Source organism: Leiobunum rupestre, chromosome 11, assembly GCF_980474605.1.
Source record: "Leiobunum rupestre chromosome 11, qqLeiRupe1.1.hap1, whole genome shotgun sequence".
NCBI classification, from domain to species: Eukaryota; Metazoa; Arthropoda; class Arachnida; order Opiliones; family Sclerosomatidae; genus Leiobunum; species Leiobunum rupestre.
In genome coordinates this window covers 18,790,944-18,817,005 of record NC_143394.1, presented here as the reverse complement: position 1 = coordinate 18,817,005, position 26,062 = coordinate 18,790,944, and the positions used below count along the sequence as shown (strand labels likewise).

The 26,062-nt window shown below is 33.9% G+C and overlaps 4 protein-coding genes across 6 annotated transcripts; 2 read left to right on the top strand and 2 right to left on the bottom strand.

The window, feature by feature from the left end:
- Positions 1 to 3,419: 3,419 nt before the first annotated feature.
- RpL4 (ribosomal protein L4) lies at positions 3,420 to 5,362 on the top strand. Its single transcript, XM_090163646.1, has 7 exons — positions 3,420 to 3,526; positions 3,709 to 3,886; positions 3,944 to 4,189; positions 4,359 to 4,483; positions 4,542 to 4,828; positions 4,884 to 4,967; positions 5,032 to 5,362. Exons 1-7 carry the CDS (start codon positions 3,524 to 3,526, stop codon positions 5,306 to 5,308), a joined length of 1,200 nt encoding a protein of 399 aa, XP_090019772.1. The 5' UTR covers positions 3,420 to 3,523; the 3' UTR covers positions 5,309 to 5,362.
- A 54-nt stretch (positions 5,363 to 5,416) lies between these two features.
- Hibch (3-hydroxyisobutyryl-CoA hydrolase) lies at positions 5,417 to 7,971 on the top strand. 3 transcript variants are annotated; one of them, XM_090163648.1, is made up of 12 exons: positions 5,417 to 5,553; positions 5,725 to 5,772; positions 5,843 to 5,879; positions 6,045 to 6,179; positions 6,235 to 6,319; positions 6,380 to 6,454; positions 6,515 to 6,567; positions 6,633 to 6,711; positions 6,770 to 6,915; positions 7,150 to 7,392; positions 7,455 to 7,593; positions 7,657 to 7,971. In XM_090163648.1, exons 2-12 carry the CDS (start codon positions 5,729 to 5,731, stop codon positions 7,776 to 7,778), a joined length of 1,158 nt encoding a protein of 385 aa, XP_090019774.1. In that variant the 5' UTR covers positions 5,417 to 5,553; positions 5,725 to 5,728; the 3' UTR covers positions 7,779 to 7,971. The 3 variants fall into 3 exon arrangements, with proteins under 3 accessions (XP_090019774.1, XP_090019773.1, XP_090019775.1); XM_090163647.1 differs by having other exon boundaries at positions 5,428 to 5,540; XM_090163649.1 differs by lacking the exons at positions 5,417 to 5,553; positions 5,725 to 5,772; positions 5,843 to 5,879 and adding an exon at positions 5,891 to 5,966.
- A 676-nt stretch (positions 7,972 to 8,647) lies between these two features.
- Positions 8,648 to 17,568, bottom strand: put (activin A receptor type 2 punt). The gene is made up of 8 exons (XM_090163640.1): positions 17,072 to 17,568; positions 16,814 to 17,008; positions 16,282 to 16,440; positions 15,906 to 16,219; positions 15,239 to 15,646; positions 14,912 to 15,181; positions 14,696 to 14,843; positions 8,648 to 13,492 (listed from the first exon to the last, which is right to left on the bottom strand). Exons 1-8 carry the CDS (start codon positions 17,121 to 17,123, stop codon positions 13,395 to 13,397), a joined length of 1,644 nt encoding a protein of 547 aa, XP_090019766.1. The 5' UTR covers positions 17,124 to 17,568; the 3' UTR covers positions 8,648 to 13,394.
- A 3,110-nt stretch (positions 17,569 to 20,678) lies between these two features.
- Rpe (ribulose-phosphate 3-epimerase) lies at positions 20,679 to 21,853 on the bottom strand. The gene is made up of 5 exons (XM_090163654.1): positions 21,437 to 21,853; positions 21,277 to 21,384; positions 21,081 to 21,215; positions 20,915 to 21,001; positions 20,679 to 20,851 (listed from the first exon to the last, which is right to left on the bottom strand). The coding sequence occupies exons 1-5, from the start codon at positions 21,695 to 21,697 to the stop codon at positions 20,741 to 20,743; spliced, it is 702 nt and encodes a 233-aa protein (XP_090019780.1). The 5' UTR covers positions 21,698 to 21,853; the 3' UTR covers positions 20,679 to 20,740.
- Between the last annotated feature and the right edge of the window lie 4,209 nt (positions 21,854 to 26,062).

The following is a 26,062-nucleotide window of genomic DNA, read 5'->3' as shown; positions in this document are numbered from 1 at the left end:
ACATTACAAAAAACTAACGGGTTCTACCCTTTAACCATCTTATCTGCTGACTGCGCTAAAACAAGATTTGACCTTTAAATTTTCATACGTAAACAATTTAGACTTTAACAAGTTCACAAAAATTAAAAAACAAAGTTCAATAGAAAATATCCACAGATATTGTATTCATCTTTTTAGTAAAAAAACCCGCCTTATCATAATGGTGGTTCCTTTACTTTAATATTTTCTCTAAGGAAGTCAATGGCTCGGCGGTGAACTATCCGCATGGTAACAATGCGACCCGAGTTCAATTCCTAATCACGATCAAATTTTACATTAAAATACTTAAATATTTAATTAAATATAAGATTAATATAATTTATAAATATTTAAATAAATATAAGATTAATATAATTTATAAATATTTAAATAAATATAAGATTAATATAATTTATAAATATTTAATTAAATATAAGATTAATATAATTTATAAATATTTAAATAAATATAAGATTAATATAATTTATAAATATTTAAATAAATATAAGATTAATATAATTTATAAATATTTAAATAAATATAAGATTAATATAATTTATAAATATTTAATTAAATATAAGATTAATATAATTTATAAATATTTAAATAAATATAAGATTAATATAATTTATAAATATTTAAATAAATATAAGATTAATATAATTTATAAATATTTAATTAAATATAAGATTAATATAATTTATAAATATTTAAATAAATATAAGATTAATATAATTTATAAATATTTAAATAAATATAAGATTAATATAATTTATAAATATTTAAATAAATATAAGATTAATATAATTTATAAATATTTAAATAAATATAAGATTAATATAATTTATAAATATTTAATTAAGTATAAGATTAATATAATTTATAAATTTTTAATTAAATATAAGATTAATATAATTTATAAATTTTTAATTAAATATAAGATTAATATAATTTATAAATTTTTAATTAAATATAAGATTAATATAATTTATAAATTTTTAATTAAATATAAGATTAATATAATTTATAAATATTTAAAATGATGTAGAATAAATTATAGTAGCTCAGTGGTTAGAGTAAATCTCTTGCACGCAGCAGATCCGAGTTCGATTCCTGGCCGGTGCCCAGAAATCGCAAATTGATACTAAGACGAATACCGTGAACAATTGGTGGAAACCCTGCCATTGGACGTTCAGAGGTCGCCATAACACTCAGCACTCGGTCCGTCCCAAAAGTCAATAAGAAGAAGTTGAAGAGAAAACGCCCGTACAAACACAACACAACAGACACAAACACAACAGACTCAACACTCACAACCGTCATAACAAACTCAACACCCACAACCGTCATAACACAAACTCAACATTCACACCCTATAAATAAACATTACAATAAAGAAAAATCCAATCAAGCTGAGTTAAAACTGTTGCGACAGTGAGCGTTAACGAAAAAAAACCAACCAAACCCAACCGCAAATTAATCCGTTAACGCTCACCGTCGCACGGTGGTTTTTCGCCCCCCCCCCCCCTTCGTTTAAATTTATATGTTCTTTAATCTCTCTTTATTCCTCCATATTATATTCGAAAATAAATGGCACCTAACCAGGCAAAGCCTAAATTTTTTTATGATAATTATAAAAGTCAGTAATTGAACTACAGCATCAAAGTTTACATATTGTCATAATTAATTGAACCATTAAAGTCTTCATTCCAAACCCATAGAGCTTAATTTTCTTTCTACCTTTATTCATTTTAATAAAGCTAAATTTTGGTCTTCAATGGCACAGAGCAAGACTATTAATTATGGAATAATAATTTCCATACTCAGGCCCGCCGTTACGCTGTGCAGGGCCCTAGGCCGCTAGATATCTAGATATGAAATAGGGGCCCAAAAATAGTTTTACATTGAAAGCGGGGCGCCCGGAAAGCACTGTGAAGCGTGGGGCCCTAGGCAATCGCCTCGCTCACCTTCCCCTAAGACCGGCCCGAAATTATTCCCCCCACGGGCCACACCTGTTCAAGTTAAAAGAGGTTTTTCCCTGGTAGGCCCAAGTTATCGAAATTTTTCATTGGTCATTGTCAATTTCTATAGGCCTCACAGATAAGTAGAAAGGGGAGCTCTAGCTTAGTGGGGTGTCCGACTAATATTCGGAGAGCTGAAATAGTGGCGGTCAGTATACTATACAGATGCCTCAAAGATAAAAATAATTCTACTTTTTATTTAATTCTCGAAATTTTCCCTCTTTTTACACAACTAACGATATAATTTGAGGGAGTCCCGTAGACTCTTTACCCCCTTCTAAACAGTGGCGCCGATCCCATGGGGGCGGCGGGGCCGAAGCCCCCATTGGTAAAACCACCGATGTTAAAGGCCATTTACTTTTAAGCATCCGTAGCAAGAAAGTGTGGCCAGCAGCCTCATTCCAAGTTTATTAGTGAGCTTCAGCCCCCATTGGGGAAAAAAGCGATCGGCGCCACTGCTTCTAAAGACATTTTTTTAGGAGTCCCGTGATTTTTTTCAGGGGTTTTTGACGCGTGGGCCGTGGACTGCCGCTATTTACAAGTCTGAGCGGCCATCTCATTCGTTGACGTTTCTGTGTTAACCTATGAGCTAGGAATATAATACTGCGTACCCATATTAGCGAAGCGTAGCTCCATAGACCTTGCTGCGTACCATCCTCCTAGCTATGAGCAAAAGATGTGTATGACGTGAGCGCCCCTAGCGGATTATTATTTTTAGAATAGCTTTTACATTGAAGCCAATATAAAAACCGAGCGTGGCGCTTAACTCCTACACGTTATAGTACAGTACAGGAAAATCCTTGCTCGCGGGATTTCGACGAATGTGTTGGCCGCTGTAGCGCGAGATCAAAGTTAGCCGTGGTTCTGGCAATCTGGCCGGGAAACAGCGTTGCCAGACGTACGATAATTATCGCACAGTGCGATAATTTCATCAAAATTTTTAGGGCGTACTATAATTTTCATGGCGTACGATATCGTACCTTTATTTCGATAATTCTGCCTCAACGTACTATAATGTACGATAATCTTTAGATTTTTTTAAAAACCTACGAAAGATTTATATTTTATTATTAATTTATATAACTTTTCTACTTAAAAATGAATGATATACATTTTCTGTACGCATAGTCCAGAGTGTGAGTTTATTACTCCTAGCTATTACCGCATTTTTTAAAACATTTTTAAACATATTAAGTTCAGTTAATAATGATAATAGACATTTTGTTTATTTCCCTGAAATAAAACTCCTGTAGTGCTTTAAAAAATCATCTAAATTCAACGCATTTATGTATGAATTAAAATTTATCGCCAAAAAGAAATGTACGATAATTTTCCAGGAAAATCGATAATTTTTGGCCTAGATACGATAATTTCAGATTTTCGATCTGGCAACGCTGCCGGGAAAAAAACCTCCGCCATTTTCTTGTTGGGAGTCTCGCTTGTAACACGTGTCCCGATTTTGGAATTTCGGCGAAATTAACATTATGGTAAATATGCAATACCAAAAATTATACTTATAATATATAATATTTAAGATTTCTACTAACTTTCTTACTTAATGATATAGCTTCGAGTTAATTTTTATGGCGTTAATTAGGATTTTAAATGTGTAAAATTTTAAGCCTTGCTATTATGAACCCTAACCATGCGCTGATGTTAAAATTTTCAGTCTGTAGCAGCGGCGAGGCCGTTAATTACGGTCTATTCCGACAAAAATGAACCATCTGGTGCTACTGTGAAACTTCCTGTGGTATTTAAAGCACCAATTAGACCTGATGTTGTCAACTTCGTGCATAACAATATGGCTAAAAATCGTCGCCATCCTTATGCCGTTTCTAAGGAAGCTGGTATGAAAGTTATAAGTAGTAAGGAGAATATATGGTAATTTATTTAACAAATTTAAGGTCATCAAACATCTGCGGAATCATGGGGAACTGGACGAGCTGTAGCCCGTATTCCTAGGGTTAGAGGTGGTGGTACTCACCGTTCTGGCCAAGGTGCTTTTGGCAACATGTGCCGAGGTGGACGCATGTTTGCACCAACTAAAACTTGGCGCAGATGGCACCGCAAAATCAATATTAAGCAAAGGCGTTATGCTATTTGCTCCGCAATTGCTGCAAGTGGAATACCAGGATTAGTTATGTCTAAAGGTATATTATCTGTCATTAATTTGGTCTAAAAATGGTCCACAATGATGAATTTGTTAGGGCATTGGGCAATGAATGTAAATTTTGATTACAATTCTAACTCTGATAATTTTATTATTTTCCTAGACATTTTTTATTGTTAATTCAGGCTAAATCAGATTTTAACTTTTAGGTCATGTTATTGATGGAATCCCTGAAGTACCCCTTGTGGTTACAGACAAAATTCAAGATCTAGCCAAGACCAAACAAGCCGTGCAGTTTCTTAAGAAAATCAAGGCTTGGGCTGATATCCAAAAGGTATTAATCTAAAAACTAGTTGCCTAAGTTTGTGTACTAAATTTAATTAGTTTTCCAGGTTTATAAATCTAAGCGCTTCAGAGCTGGAAAAGGAAAAATGCGTAATAGACGCCGTATTCAACGCCTTGGTCCTGTTATAGTTTACCATAAAGATAATGGTTTAACTAAGGCCTTTAGAAACATCCCTGGCATTGAACTTTTAAACGTTAATAAGCTAAACTTGCTTCGTTTGGCTCCTGGTGGTCATGTAGGACGGTTCGTAATCTGGACAGAATCCTCTTTTAGAAAATTGGATGCTATTTATGGAACCTGGAAACATCCATCCAGAACAAAGAAGGACTTTAAGTATGGCCTATAATTACGAACTTAATAATTCAACTATTAATTGTATTATTTACAGTCTGCCAATGCCAAAAATGGCAAATACTGATTTGGCTAGACTTTTAAAGAGTGATGAACTTATGCGTGTCTTTAGGCCCTCAACGTAAGAAATATATAAACTTTCAGTGAATAAATCTCAAGTGTAAAAATGAATTACCTTTTTGCAGGCGTAAGGTGGTTCGTAGAAGTGTTAAAAAGAATCCTCTTAAGAATATCAGAGTTATGCTGAGGTTGAATCCTTTTGCCGCTGTTTTGAAAAAGAAAGCGACTCTTGCCAGCATTAGGGCAAAGAAATTGAGGGAAATTAAGCGATTAAAGAAGCAAGGAGTTCAAGTTGCAGAGTTAAAGAAACATCCACGCTCAGTTAGGGCCAAAAAGCCTAGAGCCAAGAAAGCAGGAGTAACTGCCAAGGCTCAACCAACTGCAGCCAAAGCTAAAAAATAAGAAAAATGAATTTACAAATGTAAAAATATCGAATAAAAGATTTGCATTGGAAAAGTTGTCTTTATATAAATTCAATAGGCTGACATTGTCACTTAGTCGCAGGAGGAATAAGGCGGGTTATGAAATGTTGACCTCTAAACGCCTTTCCCTTTACTGACAACTACTTGCTGAAAATCAAACTGGCTGTGGGTTGAAAATATCGGGGTGAAAGTTCATTTACTAAACGCTGCAGGTAGGTAGAACAGGTAAATAGTTATTTTGATAGCAATATCCAGGCCAAGGGTTAAATTTATTTTCCAATTGCTAAGAAAGGATAAAAAATTCTGTTTATAAATTTCTAAAAATAGTAACTACTTTGGGCTCTTAGAAGAGTGTAAATATAGTAAGCAAAATAAATTTGTTTGATTTGTGTACAGATTTATGAACAAAATGTTGTCAAGCACAGCCAAAACCCTGTTTAAAAGGTTCACACTAGTATTCTGGTTCATAATTAAAATTGTAGATGAGGAAAAAACTTATATTTAATTTTTTTAGGTCTTCACATCTGGGTCATGCTAGATGTGTAGTATTGGTTCGTGAATTTTTCCTGTTATACTAATCAGATTTAACTCATACAAATTTCATTAAAAGACACATTTGCATTCCATTTATATCATATGTAACGTATTTTTAATGAGCAATTGGGTCTTAATGTCTTGAACATGTTTCGGAAATTAATTTCTTTATCACAATGTAGCGTATGATGTCATCTGATTCCGACGAAGTTATTTTGTCAAAAGTTGGCAATAAAGGGATTATAACATTAAATCGGCCAAAATCATTAAACGCCTTGAATTTATCAATGATTAATAAGATTTATCCGCAATTAAAAGTTAGTATTTTTCAACTGGGAAATATGACACCAGCTAAAACAGTTGTTTTGGTAGAAATGGCATAATGATACAGATATGACAATGGTACTCATAAACGGTGAAGGAGATAAGGCATTCTGCGCTGGTGGAGATGTTAGAGGTGAATGGAATAAAAATAACTGATTATTAAGTTAACTAAACACTTTATAACATTTTTAAGCTATTGCTGAGGACAAAGGAGGACCCCTCTCGAAAGATTTTTTCTGGCATGAATATAGATTGAATAATTTAATTGGTAAAACGATTCAAACCATTTGCAAAATAGACAAAACAATTTTTTTTTTGTTCATTAAAGGAACATTGGCAGTTCCGTATATTGCTATAATGGATGGCATTACTATGGGTGGTGTACGTATTTCTCACTTAAAAATCTTAAGTTTTATTTATTTTTACTTCAATTATTACTTTTATAGGGTGTTGGCTTATCTGTTCATGGTTTATTCCGCGTTGCTACGGAAAGAACTGTTTTTGCTATGCCTGAAACTGCAATAGGTAGGTTGAAACAGAAAAAATTAAAATATAAAATTTTAAAATTTTTCTGATATTATAGGTTTTTTCCCTGATGTTGGGGGTAGCTACTTTTTGCCAAAATTACCAGGAAAGCTGGGGAATTTCCTAGCATTAACAGGCTTTCGACTAACAGGTCGTGATGTTTGGCGAGCTAGGATTGCTACACATTTTATTACAAGTGCCCAAGTAAATTTTATATATTTAAAATCTTTTTTAAAAAGAAACTGCTACTTCGTGGTTTTATTAAAATATTATTAAAACTCTCAGGAGCTTTCCGACCGTGATCCTTCATCAGCCACATCTTAATACAATCAGAGTGTATTAAGATGAGGCTGAAGAAGCAGTTTCTCTTTGAAAAAATATTTAAAATATTTATTAACCATGGTAACAAAAGAAAACATTTATTATTGACTTTTACAGTTGAAACATTTGGAACAAGACTTACTAAATTTGAAGAAGCCTACTCAATCTGATATTGACAATGTTCTTTCCAAACATCACGAGCAGGCGGAATCCGAATACCATGAAGAATTTGCTCTGAAACATGTTAAAGGCAAAATTAATAACTTGTTTGACGGGAAAACTGTGGAAGAAATTATAGAAAAGTTAAAAAAAGATGGTTCCGAATGGGCTCAGAAACAAATTGATACTTTAAACAAAATGGTGAGACGTTAGCCTTTCATTTTAAAAATTTAGCGAATTTTAAATCAAATTATCATTTTAAGTCTCCCACATCGATGAAAGTAGCACTACGTCAGCTTCAGCTTGGGGCAAAATTACAATTGGAAGATTGCCTTCAAATGGAATACGCAATGTCGCAAAAGTTCATGAAAAATCATGACTTTTACGAAGGGGTTAGGGCAGGTACGATTAAAAATATATAAAAAAAATTGTTTAAAGCGTTTCATTGTAACTTCTCCTTAAAAGTTTTAATAGACAAAAACCGTCAACCAAAATGGAATCCAGCAACACTCGAAGCGGTCACAGAGGAGAATGTCGAATCTTATTTTAAACCTTTACATAAAAATGAAGAGTTAAAACTTTTGTAAATAGTGATAATCCAGTGTAACAAGCTGTAAATACAAAAAGCTGGACTCTAACGAAAGAAAATAAGAAATTTTGTGGATGAGACTAAAAAAATGTTGTTTGATACGCAGTTTAGATACACATATGCTGTTTGTTAAAATAGAACTTTGGTAGCCATTTCAAAAGTACAAATAAATATTAAAATAATTTATATTATTTGTTGTTTTCAATTGTTTTTTGGGATATAGTATCATCTTGGTAAATATTCTTCAATTCTGAAAACCAAGTATGTTATATGTGGTTTATAAATCAGCAAATATCCCACACAGTCTAATTTTTACATTCAACATCATCAGAGGAAGTAATACAAATTCTCAGCCATGACTTAAGTCGGTAATCAGTTTCCATGGAAAACTGTCTGAAGCATTCAAGTTTAATTTTTTATGACCTATATATTTTATTTATTGTAAATTTTTAATTAAATATTAATGTTCTGTAGTATAAAAAAATCATAGCTATAGCAGATAAGGGTGCAATTCCAGTCATTGACTAAACCCTGAGGGAATGAGTTAAATCTGGTTAAATTGTTTGTACAGGGCATGGTAAGCTTGAGGTATAAATACTTCTCTCCATAGAATACTATATACTTTTTATGGCATGGAATTTGAGTGAAATTGATTTAAAGTTAATTTCTGAATTGACCTTATATTCTAATAAACCTTTGAAACAACCTGTTCCTTTGGAATTTGAAATTTATTGAGTTTTCCATAAATTTAAATTAACTGTAAACATTGAAGCTATTTAAAAAAATTGAAATGCAAATTTCAGTCTGTGTAATTCATGAAAGATGACAAAAATAAGATTTTAAGACAACTTTTATTTTACAGGGTCAAAAATAACAATTCTCATACATACTTTGAAAACCGGATTTTTTTAATATACCGGGAAATTTAGAAGGGGGTTTTAATCCGTTTGACAAAACTCGTAAAAATAACAGTTGGGACAGATTTTGTTATTTCTTTTAAAATATTAATTTGGTATCTCACTTAAAAAGTATCTAGTCTACTTTGAAAGATGATTAATTGATTATGGCACAATCTTCTTTTATCTGAGGAACATTTAAGTGAATTTACAAAACACCTTTGGAAAACGACACCATGGTTTGGAAAATATGGGGTACTATTTTTTAACTGAAATATTGATTACAGTTGTCCGGTTTAAATTAAAACTTATTTGGTCTCTTTTATTTGTAGCTCTCACGAAAGCCAATTTGTACATGGGTCATATCTTTTAATAAATAAATATGCATTTTTAAACACAAATTGCTGCTTGTTGATTAAAATAATCTCCAATCGCAATTTAGAATACAGATTTGATAGCTAATAGCGCATTTTTATCAGATTTTCAGTAAGGAAAACTATTTCATGTACCTACAATCCCTTATTACGAAATTTGAACACACTTTTTGCTAAGCTTTATGCACTATGACTAGCAATTTCTATATGTTAAAGCGACAACTGGTACATGACCACGCTTATCAACATCAAAATACATCTGTTTGTTAACCAAATATTTCTCTAATCAATATTTTATCATGATAGGGGTTTTCAACTTAAATGTTCCATTGGTGGTAGCTTTACAAGTTTTTGGTTTTTGTTTTGGATAAACATCTATTTTGACTATCATAGGGGTGAATTTTTGTATACACTATCGTAAAGGCTGATAACGAGAAAGCATTTTTTAATGTACAAAGTGAATATTTAGATGAATGCAATTTATATCTAACGAACTCTGATGGTGTTTTAGTTAATGAAATTTGTTTGGTGTTTTTATTTGGTGTTTGATTAGCTACGTTTCTGGTTTTGTTTAGTTTTTTTTTATATCTTTTGTTAAAAAATCCGAGGAACTGACTTTTAAATACAGAGTATTAAAAATAAATGTATATTTTTCTGAACACTTTTTTTGTAATCTGTGAAGTGGTCTAAAAAAGCATGTTTACATTCTAAAGAAAGATTTCATTAAAATAAATTTACAGTTGATGGAGTTTTCTAGAGCCTTACTTCTTATTTAACTTTTTTTTCTGGTTAGTAAAAGAGGCACTTATAATGTACGTCACAGGGTGTTCTTTTTTAAATGGTGACTGTTCGAAACCCCTGGATCTTTTAAGTGCAGACAGGTACTATTGAATATTTTTTTAACAATATAAATTGTTTGCTTTTACTTTAGTGTGTGGCAAGTTTTTTATATAAACAGTTTCAAATCCTTCAATGTACAAACAATCGTACTCAGCCTTTAAAATTAAATGACTGACAAACTCTGTAAATCTGAAACACAAATTGTGTCCATTATCCATATTCCTTATGACAATTAAAATGTGAATTTTCATAAATGAATCAGAAATTAGCTGCTAAGAATGTTAACAAATCCCACGGCTGTTAACACCAACCTTATTTTCTCACCTCAATCACCGCCAAACAAAATTTTTCTAAAATCCCTAAATCGCAACCTTCCAAAATTTACCTTTAACTAATGCCAAAACTCCAATCCTTAAGCAAGTTTGGTAGATTTGGCTAAATATTTTTCAAAGAAATTATTAAATTTTGAGTGATGGTGATTTTGTTACAGTTATAATCAAATTCCATGCGGGCGTTTTAATTTCAGTAGACAAGACTACCGAGCCACCAATAGTTACAAAATTTATAAACATTTAACTATATAATAAGCCAGAGTATTTGCGAAATTGAACATTTTAGGTGAAATTTTGGAAGCGTAACGTCAGAAGAACCATCGTAAATATATGTTTCAGGTTCCGTTAGCTACGTGTGCTATTCAAAAGTTCTTTAATATATGTCTAATAAAGCCAACGTGACTGATGAAGTCTCAGGAAATAGGCTTTTCAGTATTTTACAACTGTATATTCATATATGTATATAAATCAAATGACACTGTCAATTCTATAACATTTCAAACTTGGAACAGTAATGTATGCACTGGGGTTAAGTTTCTCTACAGACCTACATGTGAAGTGATATTATGAGTTATATTGGTTAATTTATGCGCAATCAATATGGACTTATTGTTAATAAAAGAACATTAATCTACTATGACAATTATATACAGAGAAAACTGAGTCTTTTTAAAAAAAGTGGTGATTCTAATATATTGGATTTAAAAACATGATTACACACATTGTAAATATTTACATTTCTAAACAATACATATCAATTTAACCCAAATATTCCTTGCGAATTTAAAGAAAATCTTCCATGGTATTTACAAAAATTATAAAAGCCCAAATTTAAACCATGATTCAAATGAATAACCACTATCAAAAGCTACAGTCAATGCAAGAAAATACAAGCATTCCATTTTTAGTGTTGAGCTTAATTCAAAATTTAAATAGCGTTACATATGAAATAGAACCCAACAAAATATACTCATTTGTGATCAATTATGGGATTAAATTTCCAACTAAGTCTATTTATATATAATAAAAATTAAATTTAACTGACTTTCGAAGCAAATCTAGCCTTTGCAGCTACAATTTTTCTCATAAATAAATCATTTCCAACCATAATAAAAGTGGCAATGAAATTAACAATAACAACAATCCATGATTTATAAGAACGAGATAATATAAATTTTCCACCATAATTTAAGTCAATTAAATTTGTCCGAATTAAAAAGCCTTCTAAAAGAAACTAAAAAAAATTACAAAAACCAAGAAGTTAAAAAAAACTGGAATGAGTTCGTTATATGCTGTGACAGAAGTCAAGATATACAACGCATATATGAATCCGGGGGTATAGCCATTTCTCCTTTGGCACGTTTGTTACAATAATAACACCTTAAAATAGATTGGTGGAGTTTCGAAAATCTTAAATGACTTATTTTTTTATTATACTCCTGGAGTTTCGAGAGGTTTTGCGGAAAGGTTGGTACTTGAGAGAGAAGTTTGAGGTATTTCAATTATATAAAAAATCATTGTGTAACTATAATCTCGGAGAATACATGGATAAACGTAACTAGGAAAATGTTACTTAAATGAATAAAGAATTTTGTATAAAACAACCAGCGTTATAATCTACCCGTATTTTGAAGCGTTTTTCTTCTCTGTTTTTTAAAACACAGAAAAACCAACGGAAAGAGTTAACTAGGATTTTTCACTATTTACAGTCAAAAACTCCCATTTGGCTAGCTTAGAGAAACAGAAAGTTAAAAACCTTGAATAAATTCCAAATTTTTTCTAAATAAACAATTGAGCAAAATAGATTGACCTAAAAAAGACTAGGTCTGGTTTTTATATATTTCATGAAAGAAAATGTTACTGAAGAATCAACCCCTCAATTTTCTTTAAATGTAAACATTATTGGTTTAAACTTGATTTTACTAATAAAATTTAAAGAAAATCCAGGGAGGGATAAAAAGTAATATTAAACAAGAGGTTGGATATTGGTTCATTTCTTTACATTTCACTTCCCACAAAATAGCTCATAGAAGTTTTTAAAATAAAGTCTATACAAAATTTCTAAATAAGGCTAAAAAAAGGAATTTTGGAAACAGGTTTTAAAATTGAATTTTAAAATCTTGAAATCAGAGTTAAATTTTTAAAATCTGCTTGAGAATCAAAATGACAATGTCCAACCCTTTGATATTTGATCTACATAGAGCATACATAGGAAAAGCCAAAATCAATCCGAAATTATTATTATAAATTTAAGTTCAAAAATTAAGAACTTATGGCCGATGAGGCTTCACAATCAACAAATTGTTTGTGAAATTTGAAATTTACAAGATACATTTTTTACAGACTCTTGAAGTCTTTAAATGATGCAGATTTATCTTTTTTTAATAAAACCATTCTAGACCATTTCACATTACTTATAATAAAAATTTAAATGGTCAAATAAAAGTTAAAAACAAGAAGTAGCAAAGTTGTTATCGGCATTTTAAGACACACTTCCACTATTTAAAGGATATTTCAGATCAGGATTATTTACGTAGTCCTTGTACTGATTTAAAAGGCACGTGATCTGTACATTATTTCCAATATTTTTAAGTGTTTTTCTGGATAACCTTGCTTTCCAATCAGTAATTTATCAATGTGATTGAGAAAAAAATCATAAGGAACATTATTTATAATGGCAGGAAAACCAAAAAAAATTAAAATAATTTTTGATATCCATAAAACAACCAAATATCTAAAAAATTAGGCCTAAATTCTAACAAAAAAAAGGAAGGTTTTCATTTTTAAGTTTGTGGTCCAATGATTCGTAGCCCGATTATACATTAACTTTTCGCAGTACCTTTCATAGTTCTTTATAGCAGCAACAAAGTGTTCGAGAGTTAAAAAAAACTCTACTTAGAGCGTTTTGTTGTAAACAAAGTTTGATATTTAACAGTACTGAATTATAACTCGGTTAGCGAGGTTTGAGTTTGTAATTCACTCGATGTATATTTGTTTTGGTAAGTAGTTTGTAAGACAGTTGTAACATAGAAGTAAAAAGTGGAGAGACAGAGAGCTAATAAATAGTAACTAAAAAATAAACGTTTCTACCTCACGCACGGTCTTTTCAATGGTAAACTCTCCGTCCCTCTCTCTAATGCTTCTACTTGTCAAGCGCCACTATTGAACCGTTTTAAATGCTAGATTCCTTTGCTTGAAATACCGGTTGCAATGGTGTCTTAACGATCAGTGTTGGAATTTGATTTGAGGTAGTTGTAGACGATTTGGTATCTGAAATGAATGGTTATTTAATAAACTGAAGTAATTGAAGAATATCTAAATGATAGTTTTAGGCCAATTTCAATTGTCACTTTTGGGAGCTTGAGCCATTAGAATAGTTTTCACCTATGTATTCTGGTTTGACAACTACATTGATTGTGCTAATATTCAGCATAAATTCAGCATCATGAGCACAATTTGATTTTCACTTTCATAGCAATTACAGATTACGCAAGGTGGAAAATTTCAACACCAAACCCCTTTCAAAATGAAAAAAACAAATACTTTGAAAACCGCAGAAATATAACTTATCCTCCATACTTTTGTGGGTCATTTTGTGATAAGTTTTACTCATTTTATTTATTTAATTTCTTCCGTGTAAAATTTTGTACTCTATAAACCTGGGGGCAGCCAAATAACATATTTTGGGGATCGAGTAGAATATAAAATATTTTTATGCAGGCACAACCGAAAGTTTAAAACATTTTTGGGAGAGAAATGCACATCATCATAAGACTATCAAGGCCCCCCTAAGTTTGAGAGGAATGGGATTTTCACGTTAGGCTAATGACTGGCCAAATTGGTTACATGAATCCACGGGGTGTGAAAAACTGAAACTTATGCACAAATCCCCCAATGCATACTTTGTAGATGGCGAGAGGTAGTATAGGTGGTAAGAGTGAGGGGGATTGGGAGGAATGCTCTCTTCCTTCCCCCGGTAGCGTAGATCCTAATTTCTTACATCCAGATCCCACATAAATTTTTCACTAGTTTGTTGCTAACAATGCTGCCAGTTTTCTTCGCTTTAAAACAATTTTCGTCATTAATTGCCCCTCTTGTTATTTAAATGTGGAGGCTGAGTACACCATCTACCGTTAAACTCGTACACTAGTTAATCTCCAGCTGTGTAAAATGTAAGCAGATGCGAAAACATAAGGTCAAACTCCTCACTTTATTCTAGTTCATCTGCTAGGTAGAGTTTTGACGATACAAAACTTTCCTCATAAGATTTCCTAGGACTAGCTACATTTTATCCACAAAAGCAATTGTTCTGCTTCGGAATAAACATTTAAAAATAAGTTGGTAGAAAGTCTTTGTCTTTCCTAACAAGAGCTCTACTGATTTAACAATATCTACCACAAGATAAACTAGCTATATTAGCCCCAATATTAAATATTGTCTTTTAACTGTATTTAAGGTAATTTAAACACTCACCTGTAATAAGTGTGGTTGTACTGGTAGAGGTAGGGATAGGAGTTTTGTACAAGATAGCAATGCGCTCTTGAACACAACTGGCTGATAAGCGAGCATCAGCATCGTGATCCCAACATTCTTCGATGGTGTCACATAGTGGACCTAAGCCCTGCTTAAAACAAAAGAAAAACAATTATAATCAAGAGCAAAAACATTTAATTAAATATTTGCCCTTACAGTGTGTTTCCGCCACTGATCTTTGAATTTTGGTCTGGCTTTTTTGTGCACTACTAATTCTTGCATATCTTCCAATGTTGGATGCTGTCCTATCTCTTCCTCGAAAGGGAGCATATACTCCTCAACGGGACCTTCTTGTAGTGAGCACCTTGATAGCAATTCCCACAAGACTAGGCCGCAAGCATACATATCTATCCTAAGGAAGGAATCGCGGTTGAAGTTGATTGCTCCTTCTAATACTTCAGGAGCCATGTAACGACGAGTGCCAACCTGTCCAAAATGTTACCATCATTATTAATTATAAAGAAATAAATTTAAAGGACGAACCTGTCCATGTGTATCACCGGGTGAATGGCCTTGGTGAAATACAAGTGCAAGACCAAAGTCTGCAATACAAGCAGTCATGTCGTGCTTGATAAGAACGTTTTTGCTTTTAAAATCCCTATGGGCAATGGCAGGTTTGTAGGGCTCTGCTTTATTCGGAGGGAGTTCTTCGTGTAAGTGCATGAGGCCTTTAGCGATTGAATCAGCAATTAGCAATACTTCCGTCCAAGTAATTAAGTTCGCTTTCAGGTAGTCGCAGAGCGAACCCTTCTCGTGATAAACCGAAATCAACCAATATTCAGCTTGTATGTTTTCCCCACGTTTCTCGGCACCAATATAATATAGTACATTTGGATGTTTCATTTGAGCTAGACGGTAAATTTCTTGCTCAACAGCCCAAGAAATTTTGTCCTAAATTAATGTTGAAATTTAATAGAAAACACACACCAAAGTTAGCCCTGACCATAAAACAATTAGGGAGAAAATGTAGGAAGTGTTATTATTATTTTTTAAATATTCTTTTTAATGAGAAATATCTTTCAAACTAATTAATTTAGAAGATTAGTGTTAAAAGCTATAGTATTCACATTTAAATCTTGAAATTTTAACCATTCCCACTATCTCCCTACTGATTTTATTGTGCTAAGAAATTTTTTCAATAAGAACGCACTTGTGGAGGGAAAACCTTAACAGCTACGAATTCATCTAGCATTTGTGCTTTCCAAACCGCACCAAATCTCCCATGAGCTTTAACTTCCAACAGTTGAATGGGACGAAGTCCCATTGTAGGAGTTGGTGGAGGTAGAGGTGATGGGTCGGAAGTGGGAAGTTCGTTGAAGTGACCTATCCTCTGACGTCGGTATATGAAGCATATGGTTACAGCAAGGCAAATAACAGCAGCGATTGGTACCATCGTGTAAATCAATGTATTCAGTGTGCTCGTTTCGGGACTTTTCGTTATTGGAGAATCTGTGGGTGTTGTGTCTATAGATACCAAATGAAGTTAGGTACACATGAAATTTAGAAGTTTATAAATGTTAATTTACAGTGTGTTGGAGGTGGCAATGTTAGTGGTGATGGCTCTGTTGCATAATTGCACATTTCTCCTCTGCAACAACAGAATAACAAAGAAACCTTTCCTTCTTTTTTGGTAGTTTCACATCGTGTTTTTGCACTACAATTTGGGCTACCACCCACCCAACATCCTAAAATACAATAGGATATTTTATATAAAATAATTAAAAATAACACTTATACCATAGACAAATAAAAGATTATCCAGTACAACTATCCTTTTCCAAACGCGTCTTCTCAACTACAAGCTCTACCTTTTGAAAAAATTACGAAAAGGATATAATTATCTAACTTTGGGTACAACTTACGTCACCGACTTTTTAGATAATTTTTAGAACGACGAATACCCACCGGAAAAAACAAACAGGATATTGTACCCAATTCAGATTCATCCCATTCACCCACCCAAAGTGGAGGGTTAGGTTGAGGAGACGGCTATATTAGTATGGGATTACTATCCTGGAGAATCTTTAATTGGTCTATGCTTATACAAAGCAAATTTACCTTTCAGCTTAATACTATATCCATTTGTACTTTTCTGAAACAGTATGTAACATACATTATCTTTCATACTTTCACTGGGTTTGCATTCAATTGATCCATTGCCATTACAGCCATTGCCATCACTGTTAGCATTGCAAAGTGTGTCGTTGTAAAAGTGACATCGCATTCCATTTGTACATATGATAAGGGTAAAGCCTTAATCAAGAAGTTTGAATCAGTGTTAAAGCTAAAAATTATAATCATATCTCATGTTCTTACAAATAGATAAATTTAGTAAAGAGTTCCACATGTCTTTTCTTAAATATCCCATTGTCACCAGTTTTATTTTTATGTATAATATAATAATATGAACCCGAAGCAGAAAGCTTCAGGACACTCTTAGTGATCCAGCAATCTCAAAACTGATTTGTTGCACTATTCACATTCGGAACGATTTTTAATCGCAATCGAAAGGTGAATCTATAAAAACAAACATTTCTTTTATATGCATTCTAATTTCACAATTTCTCTCAACGAGCCTGAGGATTGGGGCCTTTGATTCTCGGTATACATTTAAGCCTAATATTTGGTCATTATTGTTTTTCTTGAATCAAAATCGTATTTACTTAATAAATGCCTTGTTAAAAAACCCATTGTTTTCAAGAAGTGTAAGTACGAAAATCGCACAAATAGCTCGACTTTATCAATATAGTTTATTCTAATTAATGTCATTCAGGTAAAAATAAAAAACATTAATAAATATTTCACACAAACACAATCACGCTCAAGTTCGAAGATGGCCGACTTTTTTTTTATTATTACGTCGTATCAGAGAGAATTTAGTCGTATGTAAGCGCAGGAATTCATATATCGAACTTGGAATGGTTATCTCGCCCGATTTCCGTCTCTATCTAGAGACTAGGGGACCTTTTTTTTCCATCATTTTGACGTCAGAGCATACGTGTTTTCTCATACGATTTTCAATGGTATTAAATCCTAGTTTCAGATAATTTCATCTCCCTGTGTCGAAAAAGGTTCAAACATATTTTTACTTTTCCCTTCGCTATCGCTCTATTGATAGCGACGGTCACCTCGTCATTCGGACTTCGCGGTTCTCAAGGGCATTGTAACTGCTGCCAATTTGATGATTTGACAGCGCTATAGCAATGCCGGACTTAATTCTTCCATATGGAGAGGTCGGGAGCAGCCTTGGAAATAAGGATTTTTTTAAACTGGTCCTTATGACCAGTGACCCCCTAGCATATGAATTATTAAACTGGTCCTTATGACCAGTGACCCCCTAGCTTATGAATTATTAAACTGGTCTTATATAAAATGTTCCAATGTCATTTATAAGCCTAAAAAAACCTATACTACATGTTTAGAAGTTAGATTATGTTGGTAACATTAACTTTACACGTTTTCAAAATAGTTAACTTTCTTTTATGAGTACCACATGAATAGTACAATATAGTACTATCTCACCTAAGACTACTACCATAACCTGGAAGACCCTCGTAATTTACCGTATATAGTGTTGTCGTCTGAAACCCTGCGACGTCACCGTTGTAATTTGCCTATTGATAAAAAAACAGTAACTGTCATGGCGGCCACTATTAACACTACAGCTGTGACGTTACAAGTTTTCAAAATCGTATAAGATGACAACACTCTATTATCTCTCTTTCTCTAGGCCCCGTAACTCCAGAGTCCCCGGTCCGTTACCGCGTAGCCAGGTAGCCTACCGTACTCGGGGGAAAGTGAGACTAGAGGATTGAGGCATTTAATTTAGTGTTCATGATTGAGGGTTTGAGGCCAGAGGGGGGTTAGACAGTTCGACTCGTTCGAGGGATGCGAGCGAATGGACTCTACATAAAACCTCGACGTGCGGCCGCGGCGGTAGTAAGCGGAGTCGCTATGCATAGAAATTAATATAAACCTTGGATTAATAGGTGGATCATCTCCCATTATTTGGAATTATTAAACTGGTCACCTTCTGTTTTTATGTTATTATTTCGAATTAATAAACTGGACACGGTGACCAGTGACCCCCGAATTTTGAATAAATAAACTGGTCTGAGCAATTAATTAATTGGTCTTTGACCACCTGACCACCGTTATTTCCAAGGCTGGTCGGGAGAGCGAGCTGAATGGTGGGGTTTCAAACCCTAAATTTCGAAATGGCCGGGGAGTCGAACAACAAAAAAATACAGTTGTAAAAACGGGAGGTTGCGCGGGGTAAAAACTCCTAAAGAGGGGAGACGCGTGCGAGGGGGCGATTTTTTTTTCTCATACACGTCACTGAAAACGGTCCCCGAGATCTTACCATAGGAAATACGGCCGGATAACCATTCCAAGTTCGATGTATGAATTCCTGGTAAGCGTTAATCCTTCTTGGCATTGCCCCTACAAATTTCTCTATAAACCTTGAGCCAGCCTCAAGACCAACTTCGAACGCGGGTCTAAAACGTGGTCCACGCGTTCGAAGTTGGCTGTGCCAGACGAAAAAATAACAGCAATTTGCCAATCGAAAACTATATTCTATGTTATTTATTCAAAATTTGGGGGCTCACTGGTCACCGTGTCCAGTTTATTAATTCGAAATAATAACAAAAAACAGAAGGTGACCAGTTTAATAATTCCAAATAATGGGAGATGACCTATTAATCCAAGGTTTATATCAATTTCTATGTACAGCGACTCCGCTTACTACCGCCGCGGCCACACGTCGAGGTTTTATGTAGAGTCCATTCGCTCACATCCCTCGAACGAGTTGAACTGTCTAACCCCCCTCTGGCCTCAAACCCTCAATCATGGACTCTAAATTAAATGCCTCAATCCTCTAGTCTCACTTTCCCCCGAGTACGCTAGGCTACCTGGCTACGCGGTAACGGACCGGGGACTCTGGAGTTACGGGGCCTAGAGAAAGAGAGATAATAGAGTGTTGTCGTCTTATACGATTTTGAAAACTTGTAACGTCACAGCTGTAGTGTTAATAGTGGCCGCCATGACAGTTACCGTTTTTTATCAATAGGCAAATTACAACGGTGACGTCGCAGGGTTTCAGACGACAACACTCTATACGGTAAATTACGAGGGTCTTCTAGGCTATGGTAGTAGTCTTAGGTGAGATAGTACTATATTGTACTATTCATGTGGTACTCATAAAATAAAGTTAACTATTTTGAATACGTGTAAAGTTAATGTTACCAACATAATCTAACTTCTAAACATTTAGTATAGGTTTTTTTAGGCTTATAAATGACATTGGAACATTTTATATAAGACCAGTTTAATAATTCATGAGCTAGGGGGTAACTGGTCATAAGGACCAGTTTAATAATTCATATGCTAGGGGGTCACTGGTCATAAGGACCAGTTTTAAAAAAATCCTTATTTCCAAGGCTAGACGACGGTATTCTTATTTTTAAAAACTTGTTTCGCGAAATACTGAAATCCGACGTTTCGATTGGACCTCTAGATTAATATTCCCAACTCAATGGACCCGTATTCGGAGATAAATTTCAAGGCCGTGGCAGCTGCAGCTCTTAACGGCGAGCCGCTTTCCGTCCACCCCTCCCCGCCTATTCGTGCCCAGGGATTAAGCGAATGATTCCTGGAAAAGAACTGAACTGAACTCACTATCTCTGCTTAACGGCCTACAGGCCCCGCAATAGGCGGCAGCTGCATTCTAGTTACGTATTGGATTTGGATTTATATGGTCTTCTTGATATTTACACTTTTACAGACTGAAATTGTAACCTAATTACGGGATTTTAATTAATAAATATTTTTAAATGGGGCTCTTTGCCAAATATGTTTTGCACAAAAACAGTTTAAAATTTCATGGTGGAAATAATGTGATGTTTTTTAATAAAATTTTGGATTAAGAAATATAAAATTTAATTTAATGGCTTTAACAAATACAAAATTTACAGAAACATAATTTCAAATTTTATTGCAATTTCTAGTAACAATGTCTTTCATTTGCGCTATCACATCTTTAGGTGTTTTACTTTGAGTAACCGCTGTTCCAGAAACAATCATATTGGCACCAGCCTAATAAACAAAAATTAATTAATCATATTAATCTCTAGAGTGATATTTAAAATTAATCTTTACCTCGGCACATTTCTCTATAGTACTTATACCAACACCACCATCAACCTCTATATCTAATTCTAAGTACTTTTCCCTTAAATATTTCACCTAAAAATAAAAACCATAACAAGTTTAACAACGATCTCTCTTAATGGTTATCAAAAAGGGAAAGTTTTAAGGATAATACCTTTGTCATCATGTTTTCCATAAAAGATTGGCCACCAAATCCAGGTTCCACAGTCATTATTAAGACCATGTCAACATCTTCAATGTACTTTTCTACCTCTTCTACAGGCGTACCAGGCTTAATTCCAATACCAACCTACCATATTTAAACAAATAGTTAATTTATTAAAGAGTTCCCATTAGCAATTTGAAGACACCTTCATATTAGCTTCTCTAATTTTTCGTATTGTTTCTCCAGGATTTTCTGTAGCTTCAATGTGAAAAGTATATTGGCTTGCACCAGCATCTGCCATGGGTGTAATCCACTGGAATTGTCATGAAATAAATGCATTTCAAGCCAAATTTCTGAAAACTTACTTGTTCGGGATTTGCGACCATCATATGCAAGTCAAAGAAGGCTTTTGGAATATTTTTCCTTAGGCACTTGACCACTGGATGACCAAAAGTTAAATTTGGAACAAAATGACCATCCATCACATCTAAATGAAGATAGTCAGCGCCACTGTCTAACATACGTTGACATTCAGCGGATAATTCCGATAAATCAGCATTTAAGATTGAGGGCCCAATTTTTGCTCGTAACATTTTGCTTAGGCAAATATGATGTCGAGTTATCATAAATTTTCAAATAATTACGTAAAAAATGGTGCTTGATTCCTAACTCCTAAACATACTGTAATGCGTTTTTGCCCGTGGTGTAGTTTCAAGAATAAGGTCAGAGGTCACGTAAATGAAGTAGAGGACGTTGCTGATTGGCCTTTTTAGTCATGTGACAAATCTAGGGACTGCCTCATTACTCTATTGAGTTGGGAATATCTAACTAGAGAACTGATACAATAGGCGGTTAAATAAACCCCTCTCTGACTGTCTTTCCCATTGCCCCCCTGTTGAAAAATGCTGCCAGATCCATGCATAGAAAATTCTCAGCTTTGGCAGTATAAAGATAAACCATAGACAAACCCGTTATAAGTCCAGTTGCAGCAGCACAAACTGTATAATCGGCGATGGATGATCTTTTATTTAAACGCCTATTACGGCTTCAGAAGGGAACGACTCATAATTACGAAAATCACAACTCCGAATACAAAATTCCCATAAATTCCCATATCGCCGAAATTCCCATTTCTCCGAATTCCCATAACTCCGAATTCCCATTACGTAGAATTCTCATATCTTCGAACCAAAACCCCGAATACAAAATTCCCATAACTTCGCATTCCCATAACTTCGAATTCCCATAACTTTGAATTCCCATAACTTCGAATTCCCATAACTTCGAATTCCCTTAACTTTGAATTCCCATAACTTCGAATTCCCATAACTTTGAATTCCCATAACTTTGAATTCCCATAACTTCGAATTCCCATAACATCGCATTCCCATAACTTCGAAATCCCATAACTTCGAATAGTAGTTTTTTGGGTACGGAAATGCTAATTATTATTCTCAACTCAATGGTGAAGTTTGTTTTCGTTGTAAAGCTCTCTTGCGGAAGTGAATAGGAGAAAGCGTGTTGATTTCAAATAAATGTTGAAAAAAGGACTATAATTAACGGAAAAAATGGAAAGATTCAATAGGCCATATCATAAGTAACATAATAACAGTAAGTATGACAATTAACGAGATTTACAACGGAACTGATCTTCATAGCTATTGCGCAATCCAGATGTTTTATCAGCACAGAGCCCCCTAGTGTCTAAAACACGCGAGACTTCCGCCTAAGCCAAACTATCTGGTTTCCGATAGATCGGCGGAATATTACACTTAATTGATAAAATAAAAAATAAAATTCGGCGGCACGAGCCCAAATGAAATATGTTTTTTGGCACGCGGGCTTCAAAACAAAGGCAAAGTTCCTCACGACTCCAGAACGGGCTCTCCGTTTTTTTTTATTATATTCTTAAAGAAAATTATTCACCAAGGACGGTAACTTCAAGAGAGTATCTTTGTCGCAAAAAGGTTCTGTAAGGAAATTAGAATTAAAGCAATAGAAAGTGTCCTACTTATTGTAGTTATGGCACCTATGGCTATATCTAGTTATATATTTGAAACTCAGGTATTATAAATATCATACGTCTATAATATTATTCAATAAGTATATCACTTTGGAAAATATTTTACTAACGTCTCGTAAGAGCTAATCACAGAGTGACGTCATCATGGTACGAAAATCGCCCGGCTAGACACGATAAGGAGCAGACGCAAAACGTCACCGAAGTCCATTATAAAGTCTCTCGTATCTAGCTCTCAGTAAAAGTTTTGCATGTAAAAGGAAGTGACAGACTTATGTAAAATATTATAAACTTATGTAAATATGTACTGGTGAAATAACATCACCCGAGTTCAACTGATAAATTACCTATACTTGAAAATTATAATTAATGATTATTTGTAATTTAAGATTAAATCTTGTCACATCAGGGCCGTGCCGAGCTTTCGTGGGGCTTCGATTTGCACTCCCCCCCCCCCCTTGAACTTTTCCCGTGGGCACCTTCAGCTTGCGGGCCCCCTAACAGTCCCTCATGGGCCCTTTTCAACGGGACAATGCGGATTTTGCCCCCCCCCCCACTTTCCCCTTGTCTGCACGGCCCTGTGTCCCATATCAACTCAATCTAATAATCACCCCGATAATCAACCCCGATCATTGCCAATTTATTTGTTGAGAATTTGGAAGACGTTTTATGGACGATATTTTCTTTGTGTGGTCAGGCAATAGACAAAATTTCGACGCTTTTCACCAATCTATTAATAATATTAATTAGAAAATTAAATTTACTTTAGAATTAGAAAACTCTGGTTGATTATCGTTTTTAGATATTAATATTGAGAAAAAACAAAATGGCTTATGTTTCACGATGTACCAAAAACCAACTCATCCAAAAACGTTTCTAAATTTCAATTCCAATCATCCTCACCAGGTGAAAACATCAGTGATAAAGGGTCTAAAAAGCCACATTGAGAAAATATCTGATAATCCCATTTTAGATAAACAAATTATAACTAATCAATGAACAAGCTCGGACTATCCTAAAAGTTTGGTGACTTCTATTCTGAACCAAAATATAGTTCAAAATTTAAAACCAGTTGATTCTGAAAAATTAAAAACATTGGTTCTCCCATACATGAAGAACACGACGGAAAAATTAAAACGTATTTTAAAACCATTTGGTATTAATCTAGTTTCGAAAACCACTATCACATTAGGAAAACAACTTTCAAAATTAAAACCAAAAATTTCCGAAGAAAATTTACGAGGTGTAATTTATGAAATTCCCTGCTCGTGTTCTAATGTATACATCGGAGAAACCAAACGTTCAATTACCGATAGAATTAAAGAACATAAAATTTGTAGAAAGAACTGTGATTTGACAAATGATATTGCGAAGCATATTTGGGAAAATTCTTAGAAGGCATATTTATTCGAAAAAAGTGTACTTTAAATTTAGATAGAGGCTGTTCAGAAATAACTAACTGGGGGAAAACTTCAGTCAAGATTATTTAATTTCAATAATCTTGCTTTAGCCACAAGCGGGCGTGACACGTAGGAGGTTTAACTCTGCATAGTGTAACTAAATACATTTCGGAGAAATGGGACTTCGGTGATATGAGCTTTCGGAGTAAAAGCAAGAATATGTCAATTCGGTGAAAAGGGAATTCGGTGATATGGGAATTCGGTGATATGGGAATTCGGAGAAAGGGGAATTCGGTGATATGGGAATTCGGAGAAATGGGAATTCGGAGAAACGAGAATTCGGAGATGTGAGGTCACTAAATACATTTCGGAGAAATGGGACTTCGGAGATATGAACTTTCGGAGTAAAAGCAATTCGGAATTATATCAATTCGGAGAAAAGAGAATTCGGTGATATGGGAATTCGGAGAAAGGAGAATTCGGCGTTGTGAGGGCGACCCCTTCAGAAATCAGGGTTCCATCATTGAGTTGGGAATAAATAGATGTACAATTAAATCTGGCTGGCGCGGGACCAATTTCGTTCCATAAGGAGACTTTATCAACTTTATCGTTCTACCGTGGCGGCATCTGTCTCTAGTGGTGGCAACTATATTGCAATTGAATTTTTTCGTGAATCTGATGCGAAATTGAAATGTATAATTTCTCGTAACAAACAAACCTTTGAAGTTGTTTAAAAATAATTTTATTCTGTCAACACGATCCTTTTTAACTCGAGTTACAGTGAGTTAGCTAATAATTATTTATTTTTAGCCATATAACTTTACAAAATATAGATGGCGCTACCACCTAATTATAAAGATGAACTTCGTACAGTCTTATCAGAACAGGTCCCGCGTAACCATGACAACCAAAATCGTAATTGTAATTCTAGCAGTATTATTCCCAATTCAATGGGTTCCACGGGACAAATTCTTCACTGATTGTAATCCTTATCATTCGGTGGTGGCACCTTCTATCCTTTCCAAAAAAAATATTTTTTTTTGCAAATATTGTCTGCCTATTTACTTTTTTTGCACGGGTTTAGTGGTAATTGGTAATTTGTATTTAGATGTTTAAATTACTGGGAAGAAACTCAAAATAACGTTTAATATTCTGATTATAATAAAAAGTAAATATTGTATTATTCTAGCATAACTCCAAACGTTAGAATGAAAATAACTTTTGACATTTGAACAATATGACAATATCAATTTAGTATTTTCCTAATGCATTCACTTTTCACCTTCTCATTAATATTCTTCGCTATTTTACTGAGTCTTAATTCCGTGTAAAAGTTCATTACTTTAGGGACGGGGAAATTTAAATGGTATAGTTCAAACCAACCTCTTGATCAAACATGTGATCGTTCAAATCTGGGAGATGTGTTTCATCATGGTTGAGGCACCTTCGAACCAGCAACTCAATTTTAAACTTAAGGCCCCTCGATTTTCCAGATTAATGCTTCTTATGCATTTTTCTTTTATTTGGAGAATTTTAACAACACTCTCAGATGGATAAATTACCCCTTCATG

Excerpts from the sequence above, each read along its gene's own strand:
- RpL4 (XM_090163646.1), top strand. Across the intron at positions 4,190-4,358 it reads AGGATTAGTTATGTCTAAAG|GTCATGTTATTGATGGAATC; the intron begins GTATATTATCTG and ends TTTAACTTTTAG. Across the intron at positions 4,968-5,031 it reads CGTGTCTTTAGGCCCTCAAC|GCGTAAGGTGGTTCGTAGAA; the intron begins GTAAGAAATATA and ends ACCTTTTTGCAG.
- Hibch (XM_090163648.1), top strand. The coding sequence starts at position 5,729 with ATGAACAAAATGTTGTCAAGCACAGCCAAAACCCTGTTTAAAAG. Across the intron at positions 6,180-6,234 it reads AGATTTATCCGCAATTAAAA|AAATGGCATAATGATACAGA; the intron begins GTTAGTATTTTT and ends TTGTTTTGGTAG. Across the intron at positions 6,712-6,769 it reads TATGCCTGAAACTGCAATAG|GTTTTTTCCCTGATGTTGGG; the intron begins GTAGGTTGAAAC and ends CTGATATTATAG.
- put (XM_090163640.1), bottom strand. The coding sequence starts at position 17,123 with ATGGGATATTTAAGAAAAGACATGTGGAACTCTTTACTAAATTTATCT. Across the intron at positions 17,009-17,071 it reads TTTACTAAATTTATCTATTT|GCTTTACCCTTATCATATGT; the intron begins GTAAGAACATGA and ends TTCTTGATTAAG. Across the intron at positions 14,844-14,911 it reads ATCAGTGGCGGAAACACACT|GGCTTAGGTCCACTATGTGA; the intron begins GTAAGGGCAAAT and ends TGTTTTAAGCAG.
- Rpe (XM_090163654.1), bottom strand. The coding sequence starts at position 21,697 with ATGATAACTCGACATCATATTTGCCTAAGCAAAATGTTACGAGCAAAA. Across the intron at positions 21,216-21,276 it reads TTAGAGAAGCTAATATGAAG|GTTGGTATTGGAATTAAGCC; the intron begins GTGTCTTCAAAT and ends TAAATATGGTAG. Across the intron at positions 21,002-21,080 it reads TGGAAAACATGATGACAAAG|GTGAAATATTTAAGGGAAAA; the intron begins GTATTATCCTTA and ends TTTTATTTTTAG.